The sequence below is a fragment of the Symsagittifera roscoffensis genome, chromosome 2 (assembly GCF_963678635.1).
Source record: "Symsagittifera roscoffensis chromosome 2, txSymRosc1.1, whole genome shotgun sequence".
In the NCBI taxonomy this organism is placed as follows: domain Eukaryota; kingdom Metazoa; phylum Xenacoelomorpha; order Acoela; family Convolutidae; genus Symsagittifera; species Symsagittifera roscoffensis.
This window is the reverse complement of record NC_087063.1, coordinates 35,450,251-35,474,553: the sequence shown is the minus strand read 5'-3', so window position 1 is coordinate 35,474,553 and position 24,303 is coordinate 35,450,251. Positions and strand designations below refer to the sequence as shown.

The following is a 24,303-nucleotide window of genomic DNA, read 5'->3' as shown; positions in this document are numbered from 1 at the left end:
TTCCACTCTAATTTCCGAAAAAAAGAACTAATCTCTGAACATGAACTTGTTTTTCATGAAGGATAAGACAATGATTTTTTTGTCCTGACGAAGTTTTCTTACAGTGCTGATTTAAATATTAACTCATTAAACTTGAAATATAAAATGCTTTTTTCTCACATTGGGTTGAGTTTATACGAGAAATGATGATGATTTTAAAACTTGCTTAGAATTTTAGGAGAATTGATATAGTGCAATTTATTTTGCGAAATTCTGGGCCAAATTTTTATCCCAAAAACGGATAAACTTAGGCTTTACTAGTTAATCAAAAATTACGGCAAAACTACCTGGTCAACTGCTGACAAAATTTTCTCAAGGTGAGCCCTTACGTAGCGCAGGGTATAATCTCCCAAAAATTGCGCAACAATTTTACAAATTGTTTCAAAACAAAAATGGGTGTTTTATTGGATCTAATTAACAATTCCCATTTTCAAGTAAGGGAGGGAGATTGTTAAGTAGACTAAATTAACGAATTTTTGACCAATCAGAGCGCAGCAAAGTTCGAGACTTAAATAAAACGCTCTAGTGCTAATTTACTGATTTTATTTATTTGACATCTATTTTTTTAGCAGTACCTTAGGGGAGGGGGTTATTAATAAATAGATCCGTTTTGTTTGAAAAAAATGGCACTTTTTGTCTCTCAAACAAAGAATAAATCAACTTTTACTAATTTTTAGAGATTGTACTTTTTTTTAACTTTCCTTGGCTACGTAAGAGGCTCACTTTGATATATCTTTGTCAGTAATTGACGTGGTAGTTTCAGTATGATTTTTGTTAATTAAATTGGATCCGTTTTGGGGTAAAGTTTTGGGCCCGAGTTTTGCAAATCAAATTGTTCCATATTAATTCTGCTTAAGTTCTAAGCAAGTTTTTTCTTCATCATTTTTCGCCTTAACTTAACTCAATTTGAGAAAAACACGATTCAAATGCCACGTTAAATGCGTTTTGTCCGGATAATTTAAATCAGCACTGTATTCTAAGTGCGATCAAATCTTGCAATAATTTAATACAAATAGATTTTTTTAATTTTAGTGAGTTTGGACCACAACTGTAGTTAGACCTAATGCTGAGACCTGGTCTATCGTTATAGGATTGCAATTTGAGTGCTATCAGTTAAAATGAAAGTTATGAAAAAAAACGACCTGGTTTCATATCTGAAAATCTTGTTTTGTACCAATTTTACTAAATTGATAATGTGAGATTCTGTCAGTTTCTTGCTAAGTTTTCATATCACTAAGAATATATTGTAGAATAATTTATCAAACCTAGTGCTCCTGACTCAACAAATCTATAATTCTGATGGTATATTAACATTTTGAAAAAGTAAGGTCCCTGACCTACCGCTAAGTTCAAAAGTTTTGGAATTGGGGCTTCCCTCTGATTTTTCTTTTTGCCATCGAAAGTAGTTTGAGCAAGTGCTTAATTTCTGAGGGGAAAAGGGGCACAAATATTTTAAATTCGTTTAGAGTTTTTCGGTATGAAACTTTCCTGCGCAGGTACCATTTGGTTAATACAGTATGTTTGTTACATATAGGTAAGTATACAGTGCTGATTTAAATTATCCGGACAAAACGAACATAACTTGAATTTTCAAACGCGTTTTTCTCAAATTGGGTTAAGATTAGACAAAAAGTGAAGAGAACAAAAGTTGCTTAGAATTTCACCAGAATTAATATGGTGCCATTTTTTCTCCGAAATTCTCAACCAAAATTTTACCCCAAAAATGGGTCATTTTGGCTTTTTTCAAATAATCAAGAATTACGCTGAAACTACTTTGTTAATTGATACAAAAATTATATCACAGGAAGCCTCTTACGCAGCTAAACAAAGTTTAAGAAGGGTTAAATCTCCAAAAACCAGTATAAGAGAAAAAAATTTCACTTGATAATCAATAAATGTGATTTTTACTATATAAAACCCAGAATCTCTGTTAAAAAATAAATTTTAAACAATTTGCGCAAATTTTTGGAGATTTAACCCTTCTTAAACTTTGTTGAGCTGCGTAAGAGGTGATATAATTTTTGTATCAATTAACAAAGTAGTTTCAGCGTAATTCTTGATTATTTGAAAAAAGCCAAAATGACCCATTTTTGGGGTAAAATTTTGGTTGAGAATTTCGGAGAAAAAATGGCACCATATTAATTCTGGTGAAATTCTAAGCAACTTTTGTTCTCTTCACTTTTTGTCTAATGTTAACTCAATTTGAGAAAAACGCGTTTGAAAATTCAAGTTATGTTCGTTTTGTCCGGATAATTTAAATCAGCACTGTAGATTCAAATTCAATAAACCATACGGCCTATCTGGTTTGAGGTATCCAATAAGTTTTTTCGGGATATTGTCTGTCTGTTTATTTTTGTCGGCTTAGTTCTCTTAGTCCGACTCTTTTTTGACGGTTCAGCATTATTCCAAGATAATTAATTAATAATTGTAGAGGAGCTATCAGTAGGCCTTAACAGTCCTGTCGAGGATAGTCCATTTGTATTTTCTCACATTCCAGACAGTGTTATTTTGCTACAGTGGTATTTTTTTTGCGACTCAAGGCCGTTTTTTTGCGTCTAGAACTTTTACGTGGTACCACTTTTGCAGCCAAATTTGGTCAGGTTGTGGTAGACCTGAAGCTGGAGGTCAAGTGAGAGCTTGTCCTCACACACTATCATTGCCATGGCATGGGATCGAATGCACGATCTGACGATTTCAAAGGGAACGCCTTACCACTGTGCTAAGTGCCTCCAAAGATGCTGTCTGTAACCCCCATTCTTGAGACGACAAAGCAGAAATGGCTTTTGTTGTAGTTCTGTTTTTGAGAACAACGATTGTTTGACTTTGTTTCATTTTCCTTTTGATTTTGATCTTAGTCATTGTATCGCATATTTGTATCGCAACTGGTGCGACGCTCAGCTTCGCATGTGTACAAATACCATTTTAAACCTGGGAACTGATCATTATGATCTATGCTAACATCAAGTATGAGTATTATGCTTTAATTCAGTTACTAAAAGGTTCTACCAACGACCACATTCTTTTTGTATAATTTCACTTCGATTCATCAAAATTTTCATTGAAAAAATATATGTCAATTTTCAATTGAAAATGATATATATAACAACAAAGTTAACATTAACATTTACAAGAAATCAGACTCAAAAGCAAATTTGTAAGGAATATTGATCGAATAATTAAACGAAAATGATATTACAATCTAATATATCTCAACCAACACAGTTGTATTGTAATAAAGCGCCAAGTTAACTTATGTTGCAAGATGTCTGTGATATTTATTGCTAAATCAGTTTCAATGTTACCAGTTACTGGCAACTTACGAAAACAAAACCTCAGCCATAACGTAGATCAACAGTTTGTAGCAATCAGTTTACAGCTCGTCTTTGACGGCTTCCTCTTCCTCCTCTTCTTCATCTTCGTTGTCCTCTTCCTCTTCGGCCTTCAGTTTATCCAGTTCTTCTTGTTTTTTCTTTTCCTCTTCATCATGTGCGTCTTTCATTTTCTTCTCGCCATCCTTGGACACTTTCCATGTCTCTTCAGCGAACTTCTTGGCCTCCTCGAAGTCGTCTCCGATGAAGAAGTTATCAAAAATGGATCCTGACTTCACCTGCCAGACGTCGACACCCACGGCTCCAATGTCCTTGTACAGGTACAGTTTGTCATCGGGAGTATACTCGGGGTTGTCGATCTCAGGGTGGATCCATTTGCCCTTGTAGTTGGGGTTATCAATCTGCTTGGGTTTCCACTCTCCCTTGTAATCGGGGTTGTCCACCATCGGGGGTTCCCATTCGCCATCAATATCATCGTCCCAGTCTTCGGGCTTCTTGGCATCTGGGTCAGGGATGTGCTGAGGTTTGTCCCAGTCCTCGGGTTTGCTATCCTCAGGGTCGTCAATCTTTTCCTTGTCATCCCAGTCTTCGGGCTTGGATGCGGCGGGATCCTTGATCTTCTTAGGAGGGAGGAAGTCCCAGTCATCTTCCAACTTTCCGCTTTCCTTCTTCTCCAAGTCAATGTAAACCTCGTAGGTGTTATCTGATTTCACAACCAAGGTGTAGACATGAGAGAGCTCGTCATCTTTGCAGCTGATGGTCTTTTTGGTCAACAAGTTCTTTCCCTTGTAGTTGAAGATAACATGCACTTTCTTTGTTGAGTATCCACAAATATCTGGGCCAAACATGATGTAGTAAGGAGTGTCTCCGTGCAAGTCCTCCTGGTTGACGTCGGCAGGGTAGACCTTAAGATATCCGCCTCCGCAGTCGATCTTCTGCTCATGTTTGATCTGGAACTGGATCACCAAATCCTTGTTCTCGTTGGAGAAGGGCTTCTCAAGCTTGGCAGAGATCCCGTAAAATCGAGCATCCTGGCCAGTTTGGATTCCTAAAACAAATTAATTGAGAAAATTGAATAATCTGGAAACCTTTTTTTCAGGGCATGTGGCTCTGGTTTTTTCGGTGTAAGTTTTTTTTTCAAGTGCGTTTGGTGTTGTTTTTGCAATAAGAATATCAAAGTCTCGTCTTACCTTTGTCTTTCTCTGCATCTCCGTAGAATTTTCCGGCTGTGTATTTCCACTCTCCGTAGTCTGATTTGTGCTTGGATTCAATCCATCTGCTTTTGTAAGATTCATCTGCAAAAGCAAGCAAAATACAACTTATTCACAGAACTCATTGATAGATAATAAAGTATTCGAAATTGGAACTTCCGTTTTATCTGCACATTTGGGAGGTTTTAGTTCATTAATTGCATTCAAAGAATTTCTTAATTTAAATGCAAAAATTTGAACTTACCAGCAAATTCCTCTTTGAAGAAAACTTCGCTGAATGCGATGCCCATTAAGGTCGCCAATAGAATCAGGCTCTTCATTTTGAAAATTACAATCAAACCGGGAAAAGAAGGTTGAAGAAATTCCTTTTTGTTCAACTGATGTGTGACTTCTTCTCTAATCGAGTGTCATATGTGAATAAATTGAAGTCTATCGTAAGAAAATTTCTCACGCGTAGTAAAATTGTAGCTCCAACTGTAGAGATCTGATTGGCTGTTTTTTGCATGCTGAAATAGCTAAGAACATTCTAGAATAATTGGTAATTCTTTCACCAGTTGTTGCAATGCGATTGGATCTTTTTCTTGTCATTGAAGAATACTGTATCATTTTAGCAGTGAAAGCGGCCTTGTTTGAGCAAATAGAAGATATAGTGCCATTTTGCATCTGCAGAAGGCGTGAATCATCCGTAGCTTGCATGAGAACGCAGAAATAAAAATTCACCTCAAGCGATCGTAGATGTAATGGCAGAAATACGTCGTCGGTTGTTACTTTCATCATTAAGCGAAGCCTCTTTCAAAAGCCAACACCTCAACGTTTGACAAAAAAAAAAGATTTTTCTACATATGTTCTGATCGAGAAACCTACTTGTTACCCTCAGAGCGAGTTATAAGGTTTGGAGGTTAATTAGGATGACTAAATGTTCTTTGAATAAGACCTACTTAACAAACGCCCTCCCAATGGTATCTACTAAAAATTTGACACCCCTTTAAGTAAAAGCAGTAAATTAGCACTAGAACGTTCAATGTAATATTCGAACTTAGCTGCATTCTGGTCAAAATTTCGACTAACTTAACATACTTAACAATTGCCCTCCCTTCTTGAAAGGTAATTGGAAGTACATCCAGTGGAAGGATTAGTATATTTTATCAGTTAGATGAAATGAAGACTTGACTGTTCAGAGTTCAAATGCATATTATTTCAACATTAAAGTCGACTCTTCTGGACTGAACTTCAGTCGAATCGGTTGCCATTTATTGAAGACTGAGGCTATCTTATAGAATGGAGTTGTCATTCCTATGGTCGAGCATTCCTATGTGTTGTTTTGCTTTCCGCTCAGAATCAGCCACATATAAAACTACTAGTGTATCGAGTTTGGATTTATATTAAGCACTTTCACTCGTGATGCGGATTCCCAAAAGTTTATTTTTTCCCCTTAGTTGTAATGAGGGGTTTTACAAGGTTATTTATGAAGACCAAATAGTTTTCTTGATTTTGGTGGAAAAGTAAAAAAAGCCCCGAAAGTTTCTTTCTGAGTGTAAATGGTAGAAGTAATGATAGAACGTATCGAAGACAGCAATTTAGGTCGTGTTTTGTTTTCCGTTTTTTTTTCTGTTCACGATCCAATTTCATTTGTCGCGGTTTGACTTTGGTTTGTTCAAGTTCGCTTTAATTTCATAAGGATAAAAGAAAGTCAAGTTAAGCTCTCTCCAAATTACGATCTACAAATGGCGCGAAAAGTTAACGTGATTAACTTTAATTTTCAAAAGTGGGTTTTAATTTTTAATTGAATGCAAAAATAATCAGTTGAATATATTACTCAAATCTACTCATTTAGAGTCCTTAATTGAGCTGAGCCATTTTGTGAAAAAGATAGAAAATTGAATTTGAAAGAGCTTCAAAGAGGTATATTTTTTTCTGAGTTTCGAAAGTTAAAAAAATAAGCCAAAATGTGTTATCATTTTTTTCCGTCTGTTTTGAGTCTCCTGAAAAACTTCGACAACTCTCTATTGGCTATGATTTTACATTTTAGTCACTCATTAGAAGTCCCTTTTGAGTCCCTGCATTTAAATCAATTCAAGGTAATCAGCAAGCGTTATCAAATCGGAATGTAGACTTTGTTTCGGGTTAACAACTAGTGTAACAAAATCAGTTGAACCAAACTTGAATTTTCAAGAAATTGAGTACGTCAGCTGCATGACATGCTCAATTTCACGAAACTTTAAATTTAGCTACTGGGTGGGTACTAGTTACTACAGGATAGTTTCAGGTGGACTTGAAACTTATGAATGTTTTGTTTTTCTTACGAAATCAGATTTTTTTTGGCTCAACTGGTGTCTGCTTTGTAGTATTGGAAATGCTACACTAATAAATGAGGTTATTGTTTTAGTTTTTTTACATAAGATCCGAGTGGATTCTTTTCTATTTTAAATTTGTTCACACCCTAAGATAAGAATGCTTTTTTAACTTAACATTTGAACAACTTAACTTTGAAAACCAAATCCAAATAGCTAACTTTTCGATTTCTGAACGGATTTTTTTATCCTTTCAGTTTTTTTAACCTTGGAAAAAGGCAACGGTTTTTGGTAAAGCTTAAGAGATGGTCGAGGGAACTGAGTATTTATCCACGACGCCAGTCAGGCGGAGTTTGCCTATTGTTTTGGCTTTGAAAACAGATAAATCCCTCACAGCTTTAAATTTTAAAGTAACTAAAGCAAGTGGAAATTTTATGAGTTCCCCAGTTAAACTAAATATTGATTTTTTAATATAAAAAATTAATAAAATGAAAATGTCTGTCTCCTGATCGAACAGAGAATAAGAGGTTAAAAGAAGTTTGAATTCTAATAGCAGATGCAGGGAAAACCAAACTAAAATTATTTCGGATGAGCCTGACTGCGTTTTTCAGTGACTCTAATCTCTTATGCCCAAGCAGACGGCTGAAATATTCTCATTCTTCTCTTATTTCTTTCTTTAAAAAATTAAAACGCTATTTTTTAAGTAATTTTTATCCCTAGTAGAGTCACTCAGCTCTTAAAAATTTTAATTAAAACTTTTTATTAAGTTAAATAAAACAATCCAAAATGAACACGAAGAGCAACCACCCGAGTGTCGGACAATTCCTCAACGGACAGCTGGCAAACTGGACATTGTACATTTTTCTCGGCGGACAGCAACTTCTCCTCACGTTCTCTCCACTACCTCCCAGTAAAATATTGTAAGACAGAAAAGTAATAACTTAATAAAATAAAAATCCACTCCTATTGGTAAAAGTTAACAATAGATGAACAGTTGTGCATAAAATTTAATCTTTTCTATTTAATCATTCCTTTTAGTTTATCTGTTTATATAAATATCATTTAAATTCTTGGACCATCTCGACTATGATCTATGATGTAATTTAACCGAGACTTATAATGTTAGTAACTAATTGAAACAAAGGGATCTATCAATCAACCCAACGTTTCTTTTACTAAAGATTCGGCCTCATTTCCGCTTCGGAAGTTTTGTTCAGTTGCCATGTTGAATGTCAAATTTCTTGCTTGGCACGTTTGTCAAGTATTCATTTTTGATAAAGACAAGTATGTTTTTATTTTGGTTTGACATGCTTAAGAAAGTCTTAACGTTTTTGCAAAAAGAAAACTTTTTTTCAAAAAACTTTCATAACAATTTTCAAAAAATTTTTATCCATAGGAAGACCGCCTGCACTTTTGTGTGCGTGCATACTCTCCTGGTCTCTTTTTGATTTACCGCTTTGCCTACACCCTTCGAAAAACTCTAAGGGGAATAATTTACCGATATTTTTTGTTTTTTCGTTTTCTCAAAACATAACCCACCAATCCTGAAGTTTTGGTTTTAATGAATAGAAAGGATTCGAAAAGCTCCCCTCCAGAAGCAACTACGCCCAAAACTTTTATAGAAGGAATAACCCTTGAAAAATTAGTTTACTATAGTCCCATTTTCAGTTACTTTTTTTGCGTCATCTTGGGATTGAAAAACTTAACTAAAATTAATTGATTTTTTTTGTTTTGTTTTTCTAGTCATTTTCGACAAAAACTATTGTCAGATTTCCTATTTTACTATGACTGTCTAATATGCCTTAGTTCTAGGTTTTCATTTAGATTCTTTTCTCACACCACGCACAAAAGTGACACTACTTTTAAAAAGAAAAACTTCTGATACAGTCTTTTTAAAGTAGTGTCGGAAAATTCTGTGCTATTTGCACAGCAACCGGCTATTCTTGGTATAGTTTTCTTTCTACAGCGTTTGAATGGCCAACCAGCCCATTCATATATTTCCTTTTCGATAAGCAAGGGTATTGCAATCCGTTACTAAACTTTTTTACCGTAAACTTTGTTCACAGGATGACTGAAGTTTTGTTCACCTCTGCTTTTGTCAAGGAACAGGAAGATGGAGAACATAAAATTTACGAGAATGTCCGCATTTTAAATGCCCGTTCTATTCCAATTTTAAAAAATGTTGATTGCAAATTTTCCAACTGTGATTTCAGTATATCAGTTTTGTTTTCGTTTTTCTTTTCTCGGTTCTATGCTCTGCCCGTTCTATTCCAGTTTTTTAAAATGTTGATAGCAAATTTACCAACTGCGATTTTAGTATATCAGTTTTTGTCAACGGTTTTTTGTTTTTTCTACTCGGCTCAAAAATTTTCGGCTGATAAATATATCGGCTTGGAGGCTTTTTTAGAGGTTTGAGAAGTAAACAATTTTTTTATCTAAATGTTTTAAGGGGGGTTCAAACACTTTTTGAGATAATAAGTCTTTCCAATGAAAGCATTTTTTTCCGGCGCAACGTGTGTCTGCCCAAGAATTGTCGGCTTTGCTGTCGCATTATAAGTTTTGTTTCGATGCATATTGAAATTCAATTTTCCTACTTCGCCATATTTGTTGAGAAGAGTTTTCTTTGAGACAATCAAGACCAATTAAGGAAGATTTTCGGAAGAAAATTTTTGTCGCTCAGTTTGTCCTGCTGTGTATGGGTTTTATTGCATGTAGTGCAATGCATCGCCTCTCTTTGTAAAATTTTTAAAATTGCACTTGTTTCAATTCCAAGGTTTTGGATATTAACGCAAACTTAAAAAAAAGTTGTTTGAAGTTTTTGTTCGATTTGTTGGTTCATCTGCAAGTAATGAGAGTCAATCATTTTCTATCGGAAGTGGTGCAAGGCTCTGATTCGCCTCTGTGCTTCAAACTGAGGTTTAGTTTGTTGTCGCTGTAATTTTGAAACTTGGGATCATGAGATAATTTAAAAAATATAAATTCATTTTTGACACTGAATTCTTAAATATTTTCATTTGAAATCTTAAGCTATTTTGTTTTCATTTCATTCAATTAAACAAAACTACAATTTTTTGTGCTGGATTGTGCCATTTGCTCTATTTTGGAAGGATAGATAGCAAGGTCATGTCCAGCCAAGACAAGGCAGCTGTGTATAAGTGTCATGAAGTATAGGTTACTGGTCGCAAATCAGATATTTGTACCAGTCCTGTTTCGAGTTTTTTGGTTTGGTCTTAAAATTGACCTGATTAATACCAAGAATTGCTTAGGAAAAATTTGGATAACGATATGTTGCACTTGTTTCAGAAGTTTCACTTTGTGTTGTGCTGGTTATTGCATGAACATCGAAGGCGTCTCAGCTTAGTTTCTTAGCCATGGAAAACCTTAATTCCAAACTATGAATCAACACTATGTGCGTTGCGCGTGTGCAGTATAGACCCAGACTGCTTGGAAATAAGACATTTCCTTAAACACAGTCCCATTTCTGAGTGCGCTCACAAACTGTGCAGTCCCTCTCCTCTGCAAATATATTCTATAGATCGTTTACCAATAAACACCCATTCTTGGCCAAGTTGCGCAAGTCAATGACTACTAGTAATTCAATGCCGGAAAGCGGCGATAATTCTTCACCAATGGACCATCAAAAATCTATTGCCGCGTTTCTTGAAGCTGCCGAAAAATTGAAAGAATCGGGCAACGAGCAGTTCAAGTGTTCAAATTATTCAACAGCTATCGATACTTATGCCGAGTGCTTAGCGCAGCTGAACTCACTGAAAGACTTGTCGGAAAATGAGGCAAAGCAGTTGAATGATCTCCGGTTGTCGTGTCTGAAGAACAGTTCGGCATGTGGACTGAAGTTGAAAGATTGGACTAGAGCGGTTGAGTTTGCAACTAAGGCTCTGGACATTGATCCGAATGACGCAAAGGCACTCTTCAGACGCTGTCAAGTAAGCTTCATTGGGGCGAGGATTAAGATAATTGCGCTTTTTGAAATCTATGATGACAATTACTAGCAATATCAAAAAACCTTCCATAATTCAAGATAAAAACTCTTTTTCGTTGACACCAGAAAATTTAAAAAATAATCGAATTGAGATATGCGCAAAAAAAAAACGTTTTAATTTCATATTTCTAATGAAAAAATTGAGATTGAACTTACATGTTGTACGGTTTTAGATTGTTCATTCAGCTCGTCATTTGTTTTCTTAATTATTTCCGCCATAAACACTATTATGGTTAATAAAACAATAGTAGGAGTTATGGGAGGGGAGATTTTATAGAGTAATATCATACAAGGCTGCAATAATTTGTTTTCTCATCTGAGTATTTTCTTGTTAATAGCAGATCGTAAATTTTTGCCCGAAAGATTTGGAGGTCTGGAATAAAAATGATGAATATGGGCGCGCGATTCAGTTTTGAACAATTTTGCTGAACGAAGTAAGTTGTTTAAGGCCTATGAGCAGCTGGAGATGTGGAAAGATGCGTTTGGAGACGTGAAGACTCTTCTGAGGTTGGAGAGTAGAGACAGTGGAGTGCAGGAGCTGGCAAGGAGGATCAACGCCAGAGTGAGTGAGATCAACGACCAACAGCACACCACCTCGCAGCTGATAGAGGACATGCTCACTGCACTTGAAGATCCAAGCACTTCTCAGGAGAAGATCAACAAGGTAAGCAGTCGTATTAGTAGATCATTTCGAGATCGATGAAATAAACAAGTATTTGACGAAAAAACGTGTATAAGTTATTGAAATATAAATTAAAATTTGAAGAAAAAAATCAAGTTTGAAGAAAAAAATCAAGCGATGATTGTTTGTGGTACTTGATTTTGGCTGGAAAAAAATTGAGACACCCGAATACGAAGTTCCTCCCCATTTTCAATGGTTGGAGCAATAAAAGGAACTACTTAGCCTCCATTTTTTATTTTCAATAATTTACACATGTTGCTCGGGGAGTTTTTGATTTTTCCGGTTTGAAGTTTTTGATTTTTCGTCTAAGTTTGAGCGAGTAAAGCGAGCGAGCAGGCTTGTTTATGCTTAATTTAAGCCGGTTATAATAACTTATATATGCTTAATTTTAGTTTTAAATGAGTAATGTTAGTTTTTGGAGTTTTTTAACGCCCTTTTAGTAATCAAAAATAAAAAAAATTCCGCAAAAGAATTGAAAAAAATTGTGATTTTCAAAGATGTTTTTTTTTTCGAGTAAATTTCTTCAAAAATTGTTTTCCGATTTGCCCATTGCATTGTATAATGACAATCGAACTTGCCTAATGACTAGGTTTTGTTCAGATCTTTTTATCGCACCACCAAGAAATAACGACACTAATTTGAAAAAAATACACTTTTGTGTTTTTTAAAGACTATGGTCGGAACATTCTGTGCTACTTGTTCAGTAACTGGTGATCCTTGTTTTATTATGATGTCAGTATAAGTCTAAATTTGGAGCGCTTTGTCATTCAGAATGGGCATATTTTCACAATCTTAGATTAACTGCATCCTAAAATGTAAGTAATTCAAAAACTTATTCAGGATATTTTTAGGCATGCAACAACATGGCTATACTGGCGAATGAATCGGGAGGGTCCAGTATACTACTGGAAACAAACAACTTATTACGCATAGTTGCACTCGTGGACAACACACAGGAAGAACGAGCTAAAATGGTGTCCGAAATGTGGTCTGTGCTGTTTTACTTATGCAAAAGCGAAGTGTTGGCTCTCAAGATGTTGTCTATTGTCAAGATCGAGCGTATCCGAAAAGGTAAAACGTTTACCAGGTTTTTTACATATACTTTTTCTAATACTGCTCCAGTGGTCAAAAATTTTCCGGACGATAAGATCGTTGGGCTTATATGCTTGTTTCATTTGAATTATGATTTGATTTCATTTCAGGCATTGGATCTGATAACGAACCAATCAGCGATGCTTGTACCCGTTTCTGCCAATCATTTCTGGATGCCCTTCTCAGCATTGACCCGGATATTGATAGGGCTCAGTTTCAGTACAAAGGTGACAAAGAAAAGTTTAAAAGTATGTGTCTTGACCTCAATGACCTTTTGGTTGACCCCAGCATGTCGAGTGTCGGTCGCGATAACTGTATCAAACTTCTGCTTCGAAATTTTTTGCGTCGAGGAGGTTGCGGATTAATGCTTCTGCTAATGAAAAGCGCGGTGGTAACTCGTTTATTGAAACTAGTCGCCGAGGACGGTGGTTATGCGACTACAGTAAACACGCCTATTCACGTGTCGATGTTTCTTCACAAGTTCTTCGAGGACTTGCAGAGTGATCAAGAACGGAACAACTTCCGTGAATACATTGAGTCATACGTGAAACCTTTGGTCGAAGAGGAATCAAGTGTTGAAATGAAATGCAAAGGCATGAAATGTTTGATTGCGCTGCTTCAAGGTCCGAGGGAAGTTGGAACCGAAATGATCGGTATGCTCAATGGAGTGGACGTAATGTTGGCACTGGCCAGATCAGATTCAGTTGACAGACAGAAGATAGCCCTTGAGTGTATCATTCAGGCGTCTGTTAAGGCGTCAGTGGGCGCTTCTTTGTTGCAAGGGGGCGTGGATGTTTTGCAGGAGTTATTTAAATCCACTGACTCTGAAGTGAGAGCAAAGGCGTTAGTCGGACTGTGCAAAACTGGATCAGCTGGTCAGTAGAGATTCACATAAAACTTTGTCAATTCAGTTTAAAAAAAACATTATGCAAGTATGCAAATTAAATTATGTAATTCCAAATTGTTCACAAAATGATTCAAATTAGTTTTAATGCGAGACATCTACTCTACGTATTCGTTAGCCGTTGTTATTAACTGGCCTCATTACCTTTGCGTTAAGCAAGGGTATTGCAATCTCGTACAAGACTTTTTTCCCGTGAATAACTTTTTTCACAGAACGGTCAAAGTTATAAATGGTAAATTTAGGTTCAATTCATAAAGAATTCAAATTTTCTTCTCCGGCAACCTTTCCTAGAGGTAACTATAACGCCTGGGACCGCAAAGGTCCGGGGTTCAAATCTGACAGGACCTTTTTTTTTTCAAACGGGAAATATTCCGTTTCAAAAAAATGTCGGCTTTTTATTCGTCTGCTTATGTTTTGCGGCTTAGTTGCACATGCTATAATTGTTTTTTTTTGCTGTACGGAATTTACATTTTGATGCTTTAAGTGTTTTTATTTACTTCTGCTGTTTGAAATTTCTTGACTTCGTATCTTTTCTTTTTTGTTTTTTTTTTCGCTCAAAAACTTTCTTCTGCCCAAATGATTTAGGCTTGAAATGTATGGGCTTCGTGACCTAGTTTTGAGTCGTTTTTACGGAAATATAATTTTTATGCTCTTTGGATTGCACAAATTGCTGTAATCTTGATAGAAATTACAGTTCAAGTTTTTCTTGAGCTGTACATTTTTTTCGGCGTTTCTTTTTTTTTCTGCTTGATAGGTTTCGGCCTATATTTTATCGTTTTATTGGCCTCATGTTGCGTCTATTGACGAGCGACATATTTTTTTGTGCGTGTGTTTATTTAATGGCGAGTTTTTAGTCTTAAATTTTTTGATTTTTTTTCGGCTTTTGCTTATTTTATTTTCCTTCTTTTTCGGCTCAATGGAGTTCGGCCTGTACTATATCGGCTTAGTGGCCTCAAATATTTTCATTTGACGATTAAAAAAAGTTTTGTGTGTGTGTGTTTGTTTTGAGGGTGAGGGGGAGGGACTGTTAACTTAACTTTTATAAGTCGTGATGATTTTGTTAGTTTTCTTGTAAGTTTAATTTGTAAGTTTTCTTCAGATGCGAATTTCACATTCTTTTGCCTTGGCATGTTTTTGTTTAAAAACTAGCCTGATATATTTTGATAGATCCAGTTTCTTTGGCATTTTCGATTTTTGCCGACTTAGCTGCTTTTTGGTTTTGTATCGCAAATGGTGTGAAGTGCAGCTTCGCCTCTGGGTTAAAATTTTTTTTTCAGTGTCCTATTCTGTCATAAGAAATGGCTGTGGATTATAAACATGGCATTTTACAATCCACGAGTATTGTTTTTACTGGAATAGTTCTTTTTCTAGGCGGGAGTGACAAGTCCTCGAAGGTGCTTGACAGTGCCTCTCTGATGGGTCTGGCGGAGGAGTGTCGTATGTTGATGCAGAGTGAAGACTCGTTCTTGGTGAGGTGTGGGGTGGACGGGGTCGCATTCCTCTCTTTAGACGCAGATGTCAAGGAGGACTTGGTCGGAGACAGTGAGGCACTAGCTGGACTGTTCAAAGGTCACTGAACGCTCAAATTTGGTCATATGCTTTTTCTACAGCAATCTTAAGTTTTCAATCGGAAAGAGTAGTAAAAAATTTGCGTCCATGCTGTAGTTTTTACCATATAAGTAAAAGTTCAGCGACATGAAAGTGTTTGCGTGTTTTAGTGGCCAAAGCAGCAGATCAAACCATCTTGCACTCAGTCGCCAACATCCTCGTCAATCTGACAAACGCCTTCGACAAACCGGAAAAGAACCCAGAGTTGGAAAAACTAGCCCAGTTTGCCAAATACCACGTACCGGAAACACACCCTTTCGACGCCGATGACTACATTAAAGAACGGGTGAACAAATTAGTCAACACAGGGGTCATAGAAGCCATGATTAACGCGCATAAAAGTGAAAGCGAGGCTACCAAAGAATCTTTTTCGCGAGTGTTCTTCGCCATTACAAAAGAGGTCGAGCATAGAGGCAAGGTTGTTCAGCAAGGAGGTGTGAAATGTCTGCTGGAGTTGTCCAAGTCGGGTACTAAAGTGGGTCAACTATTCGCAGCCCACTCGTTGGCCAGGGTTGGAATCACTCTAAACCCCGACCAGGTTGGTAGGTTTGATTTATTTACGTTTAACCATTCCAAGAGCAAATTAAAATCATCCATGCTTCGCTTCGAGTTCATGTCAAATAGGGGTTCTCAATAAGGAGCTGGTACGCCTTTTTAAAGTTTCTTTTTCACAACTTAGTTTCTTTTTCGTGTTTGGGATCATACATAGGCTTATTTCAACTATGCCAGTGAAATAATTTTATCCGATCAGCTTCGTTTTAATCTTTTAACTCAAAATTTGGTGTCTTTTTACTGTTTATACGAAAACAGAAAACCCAGTGCTCAAATCTGATTGGTTGAAATTAAATACAGCTGTTAAATTATGTTGGGCGGAATGAGTAAAAAGACCCGAAATTTGAATTGTCCATTTCGGCTGTTGGTAAAAACCAAAAATACTCTCATTTCCTGCTTCCCTGTGGAGTAACGCTGTTGTATCACAGCATTAGAACTCTGTGCAACTCCTCCTTTTGGGTTATTTTTTTTACTGGGAATGATGCCGCTTTCTGAGGCGACAAGCGTTGATCAGATAAACAAGCAAATGGATGAGTTGCCTGTCTGCTGATTTATTAACTTCGGCTGCAATTCCCGAAAAGGGCGCTCTGAAAATAAAATTCTATGGAATACTTCGTTCATAGCTACGGAGAAAATCCACCATTGCGCAATTATATATTGTCTTAATTAAACTGTAGGGTGTTAGAACTGCCGAGGAGGTGCTGTGCTCAAAGAAAATGATTTGGCCTTGGTGCAATTTTAAATGGCATACCAAAAGAAGTTCTATACGCAGCTACATTAATTCAATACCACGTCGAGATTTCTAGTAGAATTGCAGCGTAAAATTCTAGAACATTCTCAGCTCTCTAATCTTCTTTACATTTGGTATTTCTTCTAGATTATTCTCCTTTTTCTTGCTTGTTCTCTTTATAGCTTCCATTTTATTCCAGAATATTCTTGTGAAGTATAAATATGCATTCTTTCAACCGTCTCATTCAGACCTTAATCTGAAAAAAGAAAACTTTCATCGCTAAATTTATTTTGCAACCGCAATTCTTCACTTGCTTCAACATATTTCTCATAGCAATCAACGAAAAAAAAACGATCAAAATGATTCGAAGCTTTGGCGATTACGATCCGTTTATGCTGGTCCGTCCCGGAAACACGCGCTCTCGACCATCTTCGTCAGCAGCACTCTACCCGAGTCGAATGAATTGGCTTTCTCCACACGCTGACAACCTGATACAAGCTCTTCTACGAGACGAAGAAGACAATTGGGTGGAAAACGATTGCAGAAGCCTCAATTCTCTCTTCGGTTCGGGTGTGAACAATGAGCAAATGAGGAATTTCCGGGACGCTGCGGGAGTTGGAAAAGACGACTGGGCGTCAGTGGTAGACACTCGAGGGTTCAAACCCGAGGAGGTGAATGTTCAATTAGATGGAAACACTTTGACCATGTCAGGAAATACGGAGTGGCAAAGTTCGGATGGAACCCACAAACGAACGAAGACATTCTCACAAGCCTTCTCAATTCCGGAAGATGTGAAGATGGACACTTTGAAGACGAAGATGATGGACGATGGCTCCCTGGTTGTTCACGCAGAGCGGGAGGTGAAAGAGCCGAAGAAGCCATCCGTGCGAGAGATTCCAATAGAAAGGATTCAGCACAAAGCATGAGCAAGTTCTTTGGAGAAGAAAACTGTCTATTTGAACTGATCCGGATTCGAAGCTGAATAATTTGGATAAAAACTTGATATATGTTAGTTGAAAGTATGTTGATGTATGAAACTGAGTAGTTTGTACTTGATAGCTCAGATAGTTGTTAATGTAATTGGTTTTTAATTTACCTTTTAAGAAAAACCCAATCATTTATTTTTAATTTATTTTGTAAACTTAGGGTTTTGTTCAGTTTTACGTTCATAATTTTAAAATTACGTTGTTTATATGGCCCATAGCTGAGATATTTTGCAACCCATATCCAGAATTTGTGATCACTGATTCAAACGGCTTAAGCCAAGGGAGTTTGTCAATAAAACGTTCAAGGTTACCATAAGCAAAAAAGGTTACCATTCAGGAAAAATTTACTCTATTAAATAGGTCTTGTTGATTTTTTCTGATTGTTTTTTTTTTCAGGAATAATTTAGGATCTACTTAACAATCTCTCCCCACCCTCCCCCCCCCCCCCCCCTAATTTAAATCAATGAGTTAAATCCAATTTTAATCAAAGAATAAAAATCAACTGCGTAAGTTTTTTTGTCATCCTGCCGCGGTAAACAAAAATAGCAGCTGTGCAGTATATGCATTGATTACCGATTTCTCTCTTCTACCGCACACTTTCAACTTGAACTCTGCTACGCTTTTTACATCGCAGCTTGCAGTTTTTGTGTTCTGCTTTCGGGTGCTGAATCAGTAATTTCACTTGAATTAATTGATTCTTGAAACAAAAATTTGTTCAATAAAAATCAAAATAATCAAAGATAAATAATAAAAATCGGATTTAAATCAATTGAGAAAATACATCAGATTTTTATGCTACCCTGCATTTTGATCTACTAAAAAATCCTTCCCCCCCCCCCCTCATTCTTGAAAAGGATGGAGATTGTTAAGTATATCCGAAATTTATTCACGCTCAAATTTGAATTTTCGCGGTTTGACTTTTTTAAGTTGAAATCATTTCGTTTGTTAACAGGTACAGCAAAGTATAAAAGTCACGAAAAACAAGATCGAGCTCTCTTTTTGGGGTCTAGGACAACAAGCCGACGGGACTTCAAGCCGAAGGGACTTCAGGCCGAAAATTAAACTTTACAAGCACCTCAAATCATTATTTTTTCATCTGTTAAACGTTGCTTTTCAAAATCTTAGGCTCGTTTAGTCCATAATAAGCGTTATTTATGACAATGAATCACTTAGGATTGACATCCGTTACTAAAATCAGCCGGTTTTTGAAATGCAAAAATTATAAACAAGAAAAGCACCTTCAACCGTGTTTTATTTTTCAACTTTCCGAAACATCATTTGGAGGCTTAAATTTTATGAAAACGCCAATAACTTGTAAAGAAAGATCATGAAATTCAGAAATTCTTCAAAAAAGTTAAATTAATCATATGTCATAAGTTTTTAAGGAACTAATCGGCTTGAAGTCCCTAATTTTACGATTCGGCTTGAAGTCCCGTCGGCTTGATGTCCGGCACCCCTCTTTTTGAAAGTGGTTTTTAATCAGATATTTTCCAGCGGAAAAAAGTCAAACGTTTTTTCAACAAACAAGTCTTCAACAAACTAGTCAGTATTTTTTATTACTTGCATTCATTGACTCATTACCAATTTTCTGTTGGCTATATTTGAAAATCCCATGTAATGTTTTGAAAAAGCTGAACATAATTTTTGATTGTAGTCAGTTACACAAGAAGTAATGTGCTGAGGGGGAGGCGTAGCAAGCCCCACAGCGTGCCCCGCAGCCCCTCAATTCTGGCCAGTTTGCAAAAATTTCCATATCATTCTGTTCGCCAAATAATGCGACACCCATTTATGGTTGATCAACTGAAAAAAGTTTCCATAGGCGCGGGTGCAAATATAAATGAAAATTGAGGGGAGTGCGCGCCAAAAAATTGCTATTTTTGGGTCAAAGCTTTTCGCGAGGGCCCAAAAATTCGCCTGCGCAGCAGAAATTTGCGACGAAATAGGGTCTACATAAATAGGGTCTTAATTTTTTTTTCAAAACTCAGCCCGCTTCCTTGGAAAGAATACTGCAGATGCTACGTCACTCTTATCAAAGATTTTGCATCTAGCTCGGAACTAATTTTAAATAACTTTCGAATGCTTGTTGTTAGTTCGTCCGACGTCCCATAGTGTCATTGAAAACGGGGAATGCAAAATGCTTTATTTACACTTGCTATCAACTAAGTGTAAAATTACGAACCTTCTTTTTTCTAACCTAATTCGTAAATAAAAGTGTTCTATCATTTGGAAATTTCTCTGTAGCATTTGAAATTGCATAGCATCAGTTCTCTGCTTTATGTATGGCTAGTGTTTGGTGCCTTTGAAGCTTCCGTGGCTGAGTGGTTAGTGTTTGAGACGCTTAATCTTTACGTCACAAGTTCGAATCTCAGAACTAGCCGAATTCTGACTAACTCCAGGCTTATTTCTAATTTTTATTATAATTGCTCTTTATAGAGCTGCTTTTTGTCATGTTCTCGCAAGTGTTTGCGAAGCGAAGCTTCGCCTCTGTGTCTAGAATTTATCCACCTGGTGTCGATGATGGAATTTATCTTAGTGAATATTACTAGCAAAAATGTAATCAACATACCATGAATTTTGCTTAAATCATGGCACTGGTCAATTTTATTATTAGCAACTTATTCAAGTCTAAAGTTTTCACTGAATAGGTCGTACACGACTTTACACAAGCAACGATATTTAGTTCAAACGCCATCAAACAAATACTGATTTGGCGGTCAACCTATATGTTTTCCGCTCTCTCGTAACATACTTCTTTTGCAGCAATTGATGCAAGTTCACGGATCAGTTTTTATCTTAGTGTGCAGTGTCAATGAATATCAATTATAACAAGACTGCTCGTATATCAGGGCGAAGCTCTGAATTTTCCTACTGCTTTTTAAGGTCGATTTAGAAGTTTTTCGTTGAAAAATTGACGAAATGATAAAAAAAAATGAACGAAACGTTTTTGTTCCATCATTTTTTCTACAATTTTTTCCTCATACACTAATGTAAACTATATGTATTTAGCGTCTTGTGACCGAATAATGCGCTCAATTGATTTGCCTCAAATCAATTCGGAGCGCTTTAATTAGCCGCTCACGCGTGTTATAAGAACACAATATATCGCGCATTCATTGTCCCAAATAGGCCAAATTAGCAATTTTCAATTCCCCGTAACTTTCGCTATTTTACAAGAAAAGATTATAAGTGAGGTTCTGAAATTTGAGCTCAATACAACAATATATTACAGATGGTATAAAAGATTTTGTCAACATTGAATAATTAAGAAGTCGAAATTTGACTTCAAAAAAACCACACCAAGCATAAATATTCTGCTCTTTCTTCGAAAGTCGGAACAATCAGTCTGATAATTCTGTGGTAGTAATTAAGAAGAGAAATATTGGAAACATTGGTAAATCGATTCTCAAAATAGTCGATTTAAAAAATATACATAAAGGAATTTTCAGGAAGGATAAAACAAGGTTGCTCGTATATCAGGGCGATGCCCTTTGTGTTCCGACTGCTTTTTAAGACCTATTAAAAGTTTTTTGGTTAAATAATTGACAAAACAAAACTTTTTTTTCTTCATTTATTCGATCTTTTTACATATTCACACGCAATGTGAAATGCAAAGGGTGTGTTCAGCGTCTTAACAAATTTTTTAGCCTCAATTCACTTTGGCACGCATTAATCCGTTGCTTACGCATGTTGCTTACGCATGTTATAAGAACGCACTGCTTCGCTCTTTTTTAATCCCAAATTGGCCTAAAAAGCAATTTTCAGAGCCCTGTAATTTGACAAAAAAAATGGTCACAAGTTAATCTTTTTTTTTTTAATTTGAGTTCAGGCCAAAGTTTTGCCTAAAAAAAATCCGTCAGAATGCCTTAGTTAAAAAGCCGAAAATTGACTGAATGAAAAAATCACCTCAAGCATAAATATTCCGCGCCTTCTTTAAAAGTTCGAACAAAAAACGTTGATTGAAATTCAATACAGCTGTGTTTCTCTAGCTGATATTGTGAATATTTTGCAGGCATTCCCTGGCCAACGCATCTACGAGTTGATCCGTCCATTGGTGAAACTGCTCCACATGGACTGTAGTGCCCTGCAGAACTTCGAGTCCCTGTTGGCCCTCACCAACATCACTCACGCATCTCCCTCAGTGGTGGACAGACTCATCAAGGACAAAGACGCGGAGAAGATCGAACAGTACATGTACGAAGGTGGGTGCACTAACTATATATATAACACCATTTATCAACGAGTGATAAGACCAGCGCATGACAAGCTGTGCGCATGATTGAGACTCACTCAGGCATGGTGGGCCTCTAACTTCTGAGAGGTGGAGAGGCATCATTTAAGGATCCTTAAATTTGTTTCACGTCTTAACATGTACGTCACAACAGTTTCCTATAAGTGTCACAGTATGTGAAGGTCGTTAAATCTACCCAGCGTAAGAAATTTTTAGATTTTCGCCGTGGGACTATTCTACTGGCAATGTATTCTTTTGCTATTTTCTTCTGATAAATTTTGCCATGCGCTAAAGTAACAGTCACAATTGTGTGCAGCAAAAACCTATTTTACTTTGAAAGTTAAACTTGATTTTTTTCTTGTACTGCAGACCATGACATGTTGCGTCGTGCGGCTGTGGAGTGTGTGGTGAATATGGTGCACCACAGTGCTGACATGAGGACCAAATTCGCCCAGGGGGACAACGAGAGGGTGAAGCTGTGGACTCTCTACTGTGGGGAACACGAGGATGACCCCCAACTGGCATCGGCCGCCGCGGGGGGACTGGCCATCCTGTCCGAGGGCAGTGTGGATGTGTGCAATAAAATCATGAATGTGAAGAGCTGGATGGGAATACTCAAGGTCAGTTTGATAGAGTTCGTTATTTCATACATACCGACGAAGAAGGAACAATGATTGTAGTTAATTAGCTAAGCATTGATCAAAACAGCTGATCGCTGTTGCTTCTTTTCTGTTTTAAGTTTCATTTGATGTCGAAATATATTTTTAGCGCTAGTATATTTGTTTTTGCTATGCCATTTCTTCCATCCTCTTCAGTGTCTCAGAATACACCTCAAAAAAGAGAACACGCGAGAAGATGTAAGCTGCTATAGAACTTGATATTTTGCTTATAAATTTAAATATTTCCAGGAACTGTTAGTGAATGAGAATGGGGAGCTAGTTAGACGCGCAGTTCACATTCTGAACAACCTGATCCACAATGGGAGCAGGAACATGGCAGAGTCCATAGTTGAGGACACTGAGGTTCTGGAGATACTCATGGCCCTCTCTATGGCCCCCGGCACTGACCAGTCCTCCATCAGATCCGTGTGGTGAGAATAACAATGAGTCATGCTAGCAGCAGATTTCAACTTATGTTCAAATCGATCATGAATCGTTAACTCAAATCGTCGTCTTATGACATGATATTTTTGCGGCATCCATTTTAGCCTGAACGGCCCTTAAATTGATTATAAGCGGTTTGAGTGCCAAAATGAGTTTGAATGAGTGATGACGTCGTCTAAAAGGCAATATTTTAGTTCAAACTTGCCGATCAAATAGCACTCTGCAGCAGCTTTTTTGGCGCGATTTTTGAAAGTTTACCTGCGGCGGGAAAAAGAATGGCTAATTATGCGCGTTTTTGTTATGTATTGTTTTGGGAGAGCTTTGAAAACAATTTGATCGACTTATTATCCGCGAATGTGTCTTTCATTCATGATCAGTACTCACACTCCATTTGATGAAATTTTGTTGGGCCTATTATAAAAATGAGCACAAAATGGGAGTCTCAATGTATTAACGAGGCACCTTATCAAAAACTTAAAGGGCGGCTGTTTATTGCACTGAAAATTTCTTTTATGTTTTTGTTTCAGTGAGGACGCTCTGGGTAAATTGAAGGAGTACGGTCTCATCAAGTCTGCCTGATAAGTTAACTGAGAAGCCATTTGTGGGAAGACAGATGCAGAAGTTCAAATTTGTTTATCGATTTATCCTTGCCTTTATTAATTTTTTGCTTCTTATGTGTATTTATACGCTCACAATTGCAATTTCCACATCAATTTTTAGATTCTCAAAAAATGTTTACTACACGAGTTTTAATCATGCCATTAGGTGCCGAATCATTAACTTTAAGTCAAACATTTTCTCAAAAAGTCACAAAATGAGATAAGTTTGAAGACTGTTTTGAAAAATTACTAATTTAATTTATCTTTTGCCATATATTCGTTTTTTGTTCCGACTTTCGAAGAAAACGGAATATTTATGCTCGGTGTGGTTTTTTATTCAATCAATTTTCGCCGATAGAAATAATGGTTTTCAACAAGTTTTTTATACTGCATTGAAGATATTGACTTCCTGAGTTCACATGTAAAAAGATATTTCACCTCCGATATATATTTTTTAAAGTTCTGGGGGTTTGAAAATTTCCAAATTGGCCATGTTCTGGACTAAATTATGCGCTCTTTGAAGAATTTATTCATAATGCTGAGAGCGTCACGCGAATTATTTATGCGTGGCAAATTATCCCGCACAACAAAATATTTCCAAATTGAATTGAGGCTAGCTAATCGGTCGTATTAATTTCGTACGACTCAAAATTTCACACTTTGATATTGTCAAAAATTTAAGGTTTTCATTATTTTTTCCCAAAAACTATTCGATAAGAATTAGGGGGCAGTCGTAACATTCAGGGCTTCGCTCTGATAAACGAGCAGTTTTGTTTAAGAGTAATAAACCTTCAGACTTTTATATAGGTGATAACGATTTTTCTTTTTCATTTTTTTTCAGGAAGTCTTAAAACTTGTTTAGGTTTAACTTTTCTTTTTCGAGGTTTAACTAAGTTCAATTGATGTCTTTTGTTGAAAGGAAGGCAAACTCCACTATAAAACACCAAAA

General features: G+C 36.6%; 4 protein-coding genes across 6 annotated transcripts in view; 3 read left to right on the top strand and 1 right to left on the bottom strand.

Annotated features, from left to right (window-relative positions):
- Positions 1–24,303, top strand: part of LOC134838946 (dnaJ homolog subfamily C member 7-like) — a 175,496-nt gene that overhangs the window by 28,067 nt on the left and 123,126 nt on the right. The window lies entirely within an intron of this gene.
- Positions 3,092–5,044, bottom strand: LOC134839475 (calreticulin-like). The gene is made up of 3 exons (XM_063855042.1): positions 4,824–5,044; positions 4,559–4,663; positions 3,092–4,416 (listed from the first exon to the last, which is right to left on the bottom strand). Exons 1-3 carry the CDS (start codon positions 4,897–4,899, stop codon positions 3,410–3,412), a joined length of 1,188 nt encoding a protein of 395 aa, XP_063711112.1. The 5' UTR covers positions 4,900–5,044; the 3' UTR covers positions 3,092–3,409.
- On the top strand, positions 10,087–23,630 carry LOC134838943 (protein unc-45 homolog A-like). Its single transcript, XM_063854305.1, has 10 exons — positions 10,087–10,814; positions 11,319–11,534; positions 12,404–12,623; positions 12,755–13,519; positions 14,920–15,117; positions 15,267–15,694; positions 21,434–21,623; positions 22,022–22,272; positions 22,561–22,742; positions 23,283–23,630. Exons 1-10 carry the CDS (start codon positions 10,452–10,454, stop codon positions 23,332–23,334), a joined length of 2,865 nt encoding a protein of 954 aa, XP_063710375.1. The 5' UTR covers positions 10,087–10,451; the 3' UTR covers positions 23,335–23,630.
- Positions 17,781–24,303, top strand: part of LOC134838950 (survival of motor neuron-related-splicing factor 30-like) — a 131,112-nt gene continuing 124,589 nt past the window's right edge. The window contains exon 1 of the mRNA XM_063854316.1: positions 17,781–17,784. The gene's annotated coding sequence lies outside the window, so the exon portion shown is untranslated. The remainder of the gene's footprint in view (positions 17,785–24,303) is intronic.

Coding starts and splice junctions, on each gene's coding strand:
- LOC134838943 (XM_063854305.1), top strand. CDS start 10,452: ATGACTACTAGTAATTCAATGCCGGAAAGCGGCGATAATTCTTCACCA. Junction 13,520..14,919: donor GTGCAAAACTGGATCAGCTG/GTCAGTAGAGAT, acceptor TTCTTTTTCTAG/GCGGGAGTGACAAGTCCTCG. Junction 22,273..22,560: donor GCTGGATGGGAATACTCAAG/GTCAGTTTGATA, acceptor AAATATTTCCAG/GAACTGTTAGTGAATGAGAA.
- LOC134839475 (XM_063855042.1), bottom strand. CDS start 4,899: ATGAAGAGCCTGATTCTATTGGCGACCTTAATGGGCATCGCATTCAGC. Junction 4,664..4,823: donor CTTCAAAGAGGAATTTGCTG/GTAAGTTCAAAT, acceptor TTGCTTTTGCAG/ATGAATCTTACAAAAGCAGA. Junction 4,417..4,558: donor AGATGCAGAGAAAGACAAAG/GTAAGACGAGAC, acceptor AATTTGTTTTAG/GAATCCAAACTGGCCAGGAT.